The sequence below is a fragment of the Mya arenaria genome, chromosome 1 (assembly GCF_026914265.1).
Source record: "Mya arenaria isolate MELC-2E11 chromosome 1, ASM2691426v1".
In the NCBI taxonomy this organism is placed as follows: domain Eukaryota; kingdom Metazoa; phylum Mollusca; class Bivalvia; order Myida; family Myidae; genus Mya; species Mya arenaria.
The window spans coordinates 2300074-2312542 of NC_069122.1; the positions used below are offsets into that span (position 1 = coordinate 2300074).

General features: G+C 36.7%; 1 protein-coding gene across 1 annotated transcript in view; it reads left to right on the plus strand.

The window, feature by feature from the left end:
- LOC128231310 (E3 ubiquitin-protein ligase ubr3-like) overlaps nucleotides 1-12165 on the plus strand; it is a 36965-nt gene extending 24800 nt beyond the window's left edge. Inside the window, exons 30-37 of the mRNA XM_052943961.1 lie at nucleotides 591-706; nucleotides 1756-1851; nucleotides 2027-2152; nucleotides 4453-4647; nucleotides 5852-5953; nucleotides 6554-6661; nucleotides 7588-7727; nucleotides 8022-12165. Of these exons, the coding sequence (XP_052799921.1) occupies nucleotides 591-706; nucleotides 1756-1851; nucleotides 2027-2152; nucleotides 4453-4647; nucleotides 5852-5953; nucleotides 6554-6661; nucleotides 7588-7727; nucleotides 8022-8139 (1001 nt within the window). The 3' untranslated portion in view covers nucleotides 8140-12165. The remainder of the gene's footprint in view (nucleotides 1-590; nucleotides 707-1755; nucleotides 1852-2026; nucleotides 2153-4452; nucleotides 4648-5851; nucleotides 5954-6553; nucleotides 6662-7587; nucleotides 7728-8021) is intronic.
- Nucleotides 12166-12469: the final 304 nt, after the last annotated feature.

Consider the following 12469-nt stretch of genomic DNA (forward strand, 5'->3'; position numbering starts at 1 on the left):
TATTTCCAATAAAATGTATCCACAAAAAGGATACATTTGTTTGAGACTGACAAAGAATCTATAAAAAGGTAGGAGGGTAGAAGTGCTCTAATGATACATATATATGTCAGCCTCTCACCCAAGGGGTCATGGGTTGAGCCATACTAGTTAAAAAGGACACTGTTTTTTTACCCCAAAAAGGTACCTTAAAGTGAGTCTTAAAACCTTGTTTCTGTCTTTACAGTTGAGCTAAACTAAATCAGTATGAATTTAGAGTATCCTTAGAAAAAGTAATGTGAATTTGTTTAGATCATGATTCATTGGCAGTATCATTTAAGCATTCCATTTACCAATTAAGTGATTATATTTTGTCAATAAATCTAGACATTTTTTTATAATCCAATAGATAAGCATGGCTCCTATAATCATTGTGGTGAAAGTCTTTCCCATTATATTAATATTCTCCTTTTTTTTTTACATAAACTTGATGTTCATATTGTATAACATGTAAGAAATTATGATGTTATGACTTCATGGAATGTGCTTTACTGTATTCATACAGCATAAACGCAAAGAAAAAAGTGATCAATCCTCAAATATTTTTTTTCCAGGTCACTATGACTACCTGGTGCACGTGGTATTCAACATTGTGTTTATACAGTCACTATGTGTGATCACGTGCAAGTTCACAGAGGAGGAGAGAGAGGCCTGGAAGAGGAGCAGACATGTAAGGCTCTTTAGTTTAAACATTATATATTTTACAAAGATAGTGAAGAAAGTTATGATAACTTCTACTATGTCACTCTCATTGGCAGGATGTTGAGCATGAGTTTGGTTTTTAGTGGTGGGGGAAACCGTAGTACCCGGAGAAAGGTCTGGCTTGGTAAACACTAACCAAACTCATATGCTCCAAGGCAGGGAATCAAACCTTGGTCATCTTAGTGAGAAGCAAGTGCACTAACCACTGCTCTAACTGGACAAGCTTTTATTGGAGATTGTTTCCTTATTGAAACGGTGGTTTAATTTTTAGTTTTCCAAAAATTTATAATGTTACAATTTTAAATCCTAGCGGAAATTTCAATTTACTGCTGATTCTAGCTGATTGAATAATGGTGTTGCAAATTTCAACCTTGCAAAATGGGCCAAATAAGAAAGAAATCGCAAAAAGGACCTTAAATGTCATTTTCAGTTTATAATGCCACGTTATGATAATTATGTAATTAAGATTGTTTCTCCATTAACTTGAAGCTCAGTGAAAGCTATTGAAAGTATTTCAAGAACATCTGATGCATAAAGAGTATCAATTCCTAAGGAGCAAAGGCTCTAGTGCAGACTTTATAGTTGGTTGGTCAGATAGAAGACTGACAATTGATGTAAAATTGACACGCTTTAAACTATAATCTTATAAAAAAAATTACTAGGAACTTGGTGAAAACAAATTCTCTTTCATGCATTTAATACTGATGTAAAATTGTAACCTGTATCTATCTTAAATGCAGTCATGACCCTTAAATGAATGGTGAGTCAAATGATTCCTGGTCAATGGTTTTTTTTTTTGTGATGGTTTTTAGCGTTAAATTGTAGCAATATCCTCAACTCCTGAAATTAAAACCACCTAGCAGAATATTAATTAATGTTACAATTAATTGCCAATCATTAAATAAGGGCCTCAAAAATATAAGACCTTGCAAAATGACCTTTAAAAAATTAGAGGAAAAAGAACGTTGCAAAATTTATCAATCTTCAGTATGATAATTGTAAAACGTATTTGTGCAGGATGCATTCACAACACTTGAAGGAATGCTGAGCCACGTGATTACCCGCCTGTCCACCAGCCTACTGTACGAGAAGGAGGAGACAGATCTGCTGGCTGTATGTATCTTACCTATCCTCCATTGATATCGAACCCCTGGTAGGGATGTAGACATTGCACCTCAAGCGAACTTATGAAGGTTATTAAATGGCTTCTTGTGGTTTATAGAGATTTATCTGTGAAAAAAAAAAGATATTTCATTGTTTCAAACTCTATTTGTTAATATTTGTACAGATCTGCCAGTCTGTGTGGTCACCCCAGTCTGTGGAGACATCTGTCCAGGAACTTTGTGAACCGTTCCTCCGTGTGGCAGCCCTTGTCAAGTTCCATTTGTTTGCAGAGGAGTTCCCAAAACAGGAGGTCAGTGGGGCTTTTTAATGCTGTTAAGGTAAATTCATTTGCTCTGTGTAATTCATAATATGATTATATGATTATCACCATACATATATGACTTAATTGATATCAAGATATTCATGATACTTCATGAAGATACAGATGAAACTTGGTACAAACTGCCTGTGATAATAACCACATCCACAGCAAGGACCATTACTCTGGCATAAATTATTGTTGAGTTATGTCTCTTTTTTGTCTGAAATACAACAGACAAGCGTTTTTGTTTGCTCTGTGACACTCTTGTTATGTCTCCCCCTCTCTGGGGGAGACATATTGTTTTTGCCCTGTCCGTCAGTCCGGTAGTCCGTCAGTCCGTCCGTACGTCACACTTCGTTTCCGATCGATAACTGGAAAACCGCATGACCTAGAATCACCAAACTTGGTAGGGAGGTTGGTCGTGAGGTGTAGAGGATCCCTATTGTTTTTGGGGTCACTAGGTCAAAGGTCAAGGTCGCGGCGACCCCCAATATAAAAAACATTTCTGCTCAAAACCTTGAGAACGGTTTGACCTAGGTTCACCAAACTTGGTAGGGAGGTTGGTCATGAGGTGTAGAAGATCCCTATTGTTTTTGGGGTCACTAGGTCAAAGGTCAAGGTCGCGGCGACCCCCAATGTAAAAAACATTTCCGCTCAATATCTTGACAATGGTTTGACCTAGGTTCACCAAACTTGGTAGGGAGGTTGGTCATGAGGTGTAGAAGATCCCTATTGTTTTTGGGGTCACTAGGTCAAAGGTCAAGGTCGCGGCGACCCCCAATGTAAAAAACATTTCCGCTCAATATCTTGAGAATGGTTTGACCTAGGTTCACCAAACTTGGTAGGGAGGTTGGTCGTGAGGTGTAGAGGATCCCTATTGTTTTTGGGGTCACTAGGTCAAAGGTCAAGGTCGCGGCGACCCCCAATATAAAAAACATTTCTGCTCAAAATCTTGAGAACGGTTTGACCTAGGTTCACCAAACTTGGTAGGGAGGTTGGTCATGAGGTGTAGAAGATCCCTATTATTTTTGGGGTCACTAGGTCAAAGGTCAAGGTCGCGGCGACCCCCAATGTAAAAAACATTTCCGCTCAATATCTTGAGAATGGTTTGACCTAGGTTCACCAAACTTGGTAGGGAGGTTGATCATGAGGTTTAGAAAACTCCTATATTTTGGGGGGTCACAAGGTCAAAGGTCAACGTCGCTGTGACCTCTAATGTAAAAAAATATTTCCGTGCAATATCAGGAGAATGCTTTGATCTAGGTTCACCAAACTTTGAAGTGAGGTTGGTCATGATGTCTAGTTGATTTTGCGATCAGTTGGTCAAAGGTCAAGGTCACCGTGACCTTGAGGTGAAGAAACTGTTTCCGCTCAATAACTAGAGAACGCTTGCAACCAGGAATTTCATACTTGGTATGCTAGTTGGTCATGACTAGAAGATGACCCATATTGATTTTGAGATCACTAGGTCAAAGGTCAAGGTTGCCATGACCTTGAAGTGAAGAAAAAGTTTCCGCTCAATAACTAAAGATCCTTTGGTTTCAGGAACTTCATACTTGGTAAGCTAGTTGTTCATGACTAGAAGATGACCCCTATTGATTTTCAGATCAAAAGGTCAAAGGTCAAGGTTACCTTCAGGTAAAAAATGATACGTTGGCGGTGACCTTAAGCTTAAAAATGGTTTCTGCTCAATAACTTAAGAACGCTTGTACCCAGGAACTTCATTCTTGGTACGCTAGTCGGTCATGACTAGTAGATGACCCCTATTGATTTTGAGATCAGTAGGTCAAAGGTCAAGGTTGCCATGACCATGAGTTGAAGAAATGGTTACCGCTCAGTAACTAAAGAACACTTGCACCCAAGAACTTAATACTTGGTATGCAAGTTGGTTATGTAGATGATCCCTATTGATGTTGTGATCAGTAGGTAAAAGGTCATGGTCACGATGACTGTGAGCTGAAAAATGGTTTCCGATCAATAATTGAATAACGCTTGCGCCCAGGAACTTCATACAATGCAAACTTCGTTTACATTTTCCATGATTAATCAACAACACTTTCTTCTCTTCACTATTTAATATAATCAAATAAACCAAACTTCACTTTTGGTTTGTCTCCAGTCCAAAGTTACAAATTTCATGTCCATCATTTATTTTTTCTCAGCTACGACCACACAATAGGGGAGACAAGCGCTTTTTCAAAAAAGCAATCTCTAGTTCATTCCTGTTATAATTGGCATTGAAATGTGTCATAGTGCAAAACGTCACATGTACTTCCGCCTTTATCTAGGGTCTGACAGACTTCCAGTACCTGTGTGCCTACCTGCGGTTGAACGTGTCGAGCCCGGGGAAGGTCATTGAGCCCAGCAAGGTGATGTCAGCAGCCCAGTGTGTGCGGTGGACCGTGGAGGAACCCCATACCCTCACCCGTGCCTGGTGTACCGACCTTGTGCACTTTGTCAACAAAAACCCACAGGATGGCAAGGTTGGATTATTGTCTAGGCTTATAAGCTATGGTATTGCAATAATATAATTAAAAATGTTGAAGGTTTTAAAAAACATTTACATTTGCAACATATTTCACCTTATCTAACTTAGTGCGTGTTAGTCTTTTGACTTCGTGATAACAACATCTTGAGCAATTTATCTACAAGGGAAGGAGCTGGCTTAAAATACAGTAGAACACTGCTATTTCGAACACCGATAAACCAAATTAATCGGTATTTCGACCTTTTTTTTTAGGTCCTGATTTTTTTCCTTCTTTATTCAATGTAAAAATTAATGTTTAAACCTAACTTCACTATTTCGAATAAATCGATTTTTCGAACTTATTAATCGGTCCCAAATGCGTTTTTCACGTGTATTTATCAACTTTTTTTTTTTTCGAATTCGAAACTGTGCACAAAAAATTGTCGATGTAATTTTCGAATCCGCTAGCAGACAACCCATGCTCCTCGCTATGTTGTGTTTTCACACCTACGCTGACATCGGCATGACAGACCAATTAACGTTATAATAAGGTGCAATTATCGCGGTTTAAAGAATGCCTTGGGTTAATTGGCGCGTGTATGGAGCAAACAACAGTATCGAGTACATAGAGTGATTAATGTTGAGTGATATCGTTTGTTTATAACGGATGTTTTTTTCGGTAAAATCGTCATTCGGAATGTGTGTCGCTTCGGATAAAGGGTTCAGTTGATGGCAGGCTTGGTTGAAGACAATATTGTCAAGAGGTGTCACCTGACAATATTTTCAACGAAGACGAGACCGCAATTTTCTTCAAGGCCCTGCCAGACAGAAACCTTAAAATATATGATTCGGAATTTTATTAAACATCGCTTTACATAGTGTAAAATACAATGGTATAATGCAGCCATTTGAAATTTCACGACACAAATATTTTGTGACGCCGGTAGAGTAGAATTCGGATGCTCCAGATTTCGGAGACAATCGTTGGTGGAACTTCAGATTATTTCTCTCAATGTTTATTTTGAATAATCGTTATTTCAAAGTATTTAGCTGGGTCCCGACGACTTCGAAATAGCTGTGTTCTCCTCTAACACATTCATTGGCTATATGACACAAGATATCTCAGAGCTGGCTCTGGCTTTGTAAATATTTCGGACTTTGATATCCCATGCCTAGGTTGAGAAGTGTTATAATTAGCTAGTCTGCATCTCCCCACACAGAGTTTGCTGACAGTGAACAAGCGCTGGTTCGGTCCCCGACTCATCCTGCTGCCTGACCAGTATTACAAGATATTCCAGGCCTACAGGAAGAAAACATGCCCGGTTTGTAGAAACAGTGTTTACTGGTGTTGTGTTTGTTTTTCTTATAAATTCGATTAATAGTCAATATCAAATATTTTTACCGTTAACGTACCATTATTCATACTTGCGTCAATGAACAAAAACTTAAAGCTAAGTATGATTCCCAAAAATTGATACAATCTAAGTAAGTATAATCAGTGGCTCTATACAAAAAAAGCATATAAAAATAAATAAATCCAATAATGGTTTAGATATCCGTCTCCTATCCCTGGGGTCACGGTTTGACCTCAAACAGGGGCACATCCTCCTGTCCTCTCAAAAAGGACTCCAGTACTGGTTTCCACGCAGCAAAAGGACTGGAAAGTGAATCATATCAGCTTTCAGCTATCTAGACAATTTGGCTATTCAAATTGGTATAAACTGAATATAAAGTGACATGAACAATGGCATTATTTTTAAATTATATAATTTTGTTTTGTATGCAATATGCATTTATCTCTTGTTGTGTTGGCTTTTGATATTTTTGTATGTATTTTGAATTTTGATATTTGTGTTTGTGAAGACAGGCCTTTGTGATTTGAAACAAAATATCTGTTCTGTAAAACATCACTTTATTGTCAGGTATGTAGTAACATGCCGAAGGACCCGTGCGTGTGCCTCGTGTGCGGTATGTTCCTGTGCTTCCGAGGCTCCTGCTGCAAACAGCAACATCTGTACGAGTGTGTGCAGGTAAGAATGTGTGGTCAAGAGCAAAACAGATGCTTTTTGGTGTATTTCTTGTACCTGACTTAATTTATATAAGTAGTTGGATTAGTAGTGAATTAGAATGTCAAATGAGAATGTTTATTTTTTGTCTGCAGTTTGTGAGGTAAACAACAAAAAAATCCATGATCATTTATTTAAATAATTACGATTACAAGAATATTGATTTGTGGGGTGAGTGCAAAAATCCAACAAGTAAAAATAAAATAACACAAGGCTATGTCACCCAATGGCTCCCTATGACATGAATCAAGCACAATATTCTAAGGATGTTAATTTTATAATGCTTTTGAATACTCAAGACTTTTTATTGATAATATAAAATTGTAAGTGTCACATTGTCAACACTCAAAACACTGGCTTTATTTGTAATTCTAAAATGAGATATGAAATATATAAAACTTAATTGGATGAACTTCAGTTCACATGAGCTGTATATGATTTTGGCCAGGTTTTAAATGGCAGGGGGCAGGGGACAGGGGGCAGGGTGTAAGGGAGAAGAGAGCACATTGTATTTAGCTTTGAATAATTTGAGCAGTATGAATTTCACAGAAAAAGTCAGGAATTGTGCTTAATTCAAGTACTATTAGGTTTCAACTGCCAAATATGCCAGGTTTGAATGTACTTATAATAGTCTTTTATTTTAAGCATTAAATTCACATGCTGTTGATGCAGAAAGAGTCGAAAAAAAGATGGGGTGCAGCACCTTTCCATAACTGTTTAGCTAAACCACTACAAATATATTCAAATTTGCTAGAGAATGAATGGTCTGTAGTATAAATTTGAATGAATAAATTTGATAAAAAAAAAAGAGAATTCAAAATGATCGTTGTCAAAGATTAGGAAATTTATAGATATCGGTATGAAGCCTAAGGTAACCATGTATATTTCAGCACTCTATTGAGTGTGGGGCGGGTACAGGAATCTTCCTGCTGATTAACTCGAGCATCATTGTGGTGATCCGGGGCCCGCGTGCTGCACTCTGGGGCTCTGTCTACCTTGACGAATACGGGGAGGAAGATAAGGATCTCAAGTAAGTAATTGTCTCAGGGATTTCCCGAACGCGAACATTCTTAGTCCCTGGTACAATTGACTGGCTAGATACTGCCATTTCTGACATACTGTACAACCAACTCAAAATAAACTAAAAGAAGTGTGAATTACACTTAATTCAAGAACAACATTTTGCAGACTGGAGCTTCAAGAACAACATTTTGCAGACAGGAGCTATGTGAAATTTGCAATAAATTTCCAACCGCAATATCAATGCTATCATTGGTATAACAGGTCAGAATACAAACTCACTCTACCTTAAATTTTCTTGCAGGCGTGGCAAGCCACTGTACCTGAGTAATGACCGCTACTCGCTCCTGCAGAACCAGTGGATAACTCACAGTTTTGACCACGCCTGTAAACGATGGATCTGGCACCAGGATAGGCTGTAAAATGGCTACTATATCTTTGCCTATGATGAAGCGAGCTCATTTGAATCATACAAACATTGCTTCATAAGAACGGGCTGTAGTAGATGTTGGATCTTTCCTGGTTGGAACAAGGTCTACTAGAAGAGGATCATCCATGATCATACCAGCTCTACCAGAGCTGGATCGTCCATGTTAAAACAAGCTCTACCAGAGTAGGATCATCCATGTTAAAACAAGCTCTACCAGAGTAGGATCATCCATGTTAAAACAAGCTCTACCAGAGTAGGATCATCCATGATGAAACTAGCTCTACCTTGATAAGATCAGCTCTTCCAAGACAAGATCTTATAACTGTTGGTTCACCAGGCTCCGCTGTTGTGGAACATGTTCTGTCCAAGATGGAACTATCTCTACCAGGATAGGATCATAAAAGCATTGCTTCGTAAAACCACTGTTGCTGTGATAGTTCTATGACAGTCAACTGCATCATTTATCCCTTGTTTAGGTTAGGCGTTAAAACGATTATCGATGAGGAGTGATGTGGTTCCTTAACATATTATCGCTGTCTGCGATTATGACCACATAGACATAGCTTGGATCACATTCTGACATTATGCATGATTATCTGGCCTTGTGATCTGTATCCAAACTCACTTAATAATCATGTATCAGGTTCTCACTGCACTTTAAAGCTAAGACACAGCCTCTGAATGCAGGATATGAAATTGTGATATAACTGTAACGAACATCTGCTGAATATCGTACAATCAAACTGTGTGTTGTATAATAGTGGTCTACTCTGTGATTATTTTTGTGTTCATCAAGTGCTTTTAATCTATTATCGTGTTCGAAATTATGTTTTGACCAATGGGAATGCAGTATATTTAATACTTTCAGTACATTCTTGTTGGTCAGTCGGCCGTTGTTATTGTTATTCAGGTGAATTAGTGTATTTAAACACAGTCTGGGTGGGTCAACAAAAAATAATCTCAAACACTAAGCTGCCCTGCGTTAAGCCATTTATTTTGGTCCTTGACCATTACATGTTAGAAATTTCTCAGAAGTACTTAAAAAAAAAACCAAATTCATAAGCAAATTTGGCGATTGTCTAAGTATGGGATTTTACCTCATGGGGTGTTCACTAAACAGTCTCAGTTTGACAATGCATTGTGTAAATCAAAACAATTCTTGTTGAAAATCAGTTCCAGCTGATGTGATTTGAAATGCCTGTAAAACTTGGAAATGAAGATCTTTCGTAAGTGCAACTTTGTAAAAAATTGTCTTTAAGTGTTCTGAATTGAACATGAAACGTCAAACTACCAAATTTTTACTCAGATAGTTTGCCAGGTAGATCATTCAAGGATGAAAAAGAGAGAAAAAAAATCTGGTAAAAACTTGTGAATATGTACGTATAAAGGAAACTGAAACAATTTGTTCCAAATCAATTAAAACCATCTATGGCCTGCATCATCATTTGAGGAGAATAACTGTTCCTATCTGTCATAAAATTCTTATATTTGTCACACATTTGCATTCAAATCTCAACTTTTACTGCCTTTTATGCTATGATGAAACTTCTATTTACATTCGAATTGCGAAACTTAAGCCAGTAAATGAATCTGTCTTTTTGTGCATAATACTGGACTTTATTGTGAGACATCTTTTCACAATCCTGTGGTTTTACTAAAACGATTTACATGATGCTTCAAACTGATAACAACTGTCTTCAAAAATTACCTTCATTGTTTTGTAGCTAAATGAAAGCAAAGTGTACATACATTTGTTTGGCCAGGGTAACTATGTGATGACTAATTCTCGCTATTGGTTTATCCTTTATGAGTACGGGATATTTATATCAGGATGATCTGGCATCATGTCAGTTATTCGAGTTATTGCTTATTCAAATGAATGGTGTGCTATGTTTACATCCAGTATTTTCATCGATGCCGTCATAACAGTACAGAATTACTGATGATTCTTTTTCTGGTCAGGGCTTCTCTACAAGGAAATTTTGGAGCATATTCAAAAATAGAGTTGTTGAGAGTACTAAAACTTTTTAAAAGGCGGCTTGGAAGTTTAAAACATCATAAATTTATCATCAATGTTATTTTTACGGCCACATTTTATTTTTTTATAAGATGCTTCAATACATATTTGGTTGACTTTGGAAACTACAAGACATTTAAGAATATATAATGTACAATAATGGAGATATTCTTAATTGTTGAGAGTTGTTTGAGAGACTTCCAAAATTTATTCTGTATCATTGAAAAATTGTTATTGTTATAAGTTGTTATGTTTGTCTTTCCATCTAGCTTGCTGTCATTTCATTCTTGTGCAAAATACTCATCAATTCTTTTATCCAATTTTTCATGTATGCTGACAATAAAGAAAGCCCTTGGAAGACAAGTGAAGCTTTACTGATTCTAATAATGCACCACCGTTAAAATATGTTTTATATTATTATAATGATAATTATTGCTGAAATGTTTTTTCAGTAATTTTTTTTCAGTAATTTCATTTCTTTTTTTCAGTAATTTCCAAAATTGTTTGACATTGCTGTAACAGTAAAGATACATTTCCTTACATTTTGATACCATGATTGGTGTCGATGAATTATAGCATAATAAGTGCATTTAATTATCTCATGACAGGGATATAGAACTGGGCCTGATTCATGAAAGATTTTAGTCATAACTTTGCTTTCAACTTACATACTGGCTTATTTTAAATTTCACTGAAATATATAGCATCATAATGGCTACAATAGCTAATGGTAAAATTACAAATGGTATAACCCTTTAAAATCGGTGTAGGAAAGTTTTGTAGCTTTTAAGAAAACTTTTAACAAGATATTGAATAAAACGGCCCCCAGAGATTCCTTTGGAGAGCTCATTACAAGACAGACTTAACTTCATATAAATATAGCACTAGTTACACCTGTCATCACGGCAGTCATCCTTTTACATTTACTGTTGATATTTAGAATGGGCTTGAAGTGAAAGCTCTGTACAGTTCTCATGTAAACCATCTGAACACCATGTAGTTGTTAAAACATTACTTGCACTGGCTTTAACTCTCAGTGTAAATGAACACGGGAGTTTCTTGCATGTACAGTTCCTTCTTTCTTAAGGAGACATGCGCAGCAGAGAGTGCCTGTTAATTTTCACTTTTTTTCTGAAATTTGTTAATATCAGATATGCCAAACAATCAAGTTGTACATTATGTTACTATGTAAGGCTATGCAGGGACATTTTATTTATTTTTTTAATATTTTTGCAAGGGACTCTAATTTTCTTATTTACTGAGCATCCCTTCGACTCTAGAATTAACCTTTTTATAGTATAAACCTTATGCGAGACACCAATAAAGTTACAAGAGAGTCCCATTTTGTCAACAATGAGGATCAAAAGACCACAAGCTGAAAAATCACTGCTCTGAAATACTTTGAATTGTTCTTGATTTAATACTTGTATTATAATATCGACGAAGGACAACTTAGGTCTCGAGCCCCAGGCATGAAGGTGCCTGCTGGAAAGGTTAAGGATTTCTTCAGTGACCATGTTAACCTCTATTTTGTGTATTAAAGCAAAAATACCCGTTATGTTTCCGATTTTACTGCCAAAAAATTCTAGGCTTGGTTGGTAGGGATTTTATTTAAAACAAAATAAGATTAAGCTGTATCGGAATGGTATTCGCACAATTGAGACTGCCAATTTATCATGGTCAATATGCCTCCATTTTTTGCATGATGGCAATGAGGAAATTTTTCGTCAACATTATTAGGGTTGGTTGAGAAAACCAGGAAGAAACTTTTTTTAAGCCTAGCCAGTAATAAGATGAACATTTGACTCCATTGCCACTGTTTTTTAATGTGAAGCACCATAAGATACTTAATTAAATCATGGTACGATTTTTTTGTGCTATGCTTGAGGAACAATTAATATGTTAAAGTATGCTTAACATTGAATCATGCTGTTGTTACACGACTATTTTGCTGTTCTATTGTGATATCATTGTTTTGAATAAAAACGATTTTTTACTGGTTATTGTCTTATTTGAGAATATAAATGTACAAGCCCTCATAAATATAGCACAATGCTTATTGTATGTTAATGGGAAAATGTGATAATAGGGGCCAGGCCATCCAGGTATGTGTACTGTAGGACACATATTAAATGTAAAGTATGAGTAGGCTCATGCGAGGTGAATGGCCATAACAACTACCAAAACGCTCCTCAAACAACTGTAAAGGCCAACTCACAAATAGACTTGTTAGACGAGGTTCTCTCATTAATACAATGTGAATGCTCTGGCTATCAAATCAACCTTTAAAAAATGTTCACTGAAT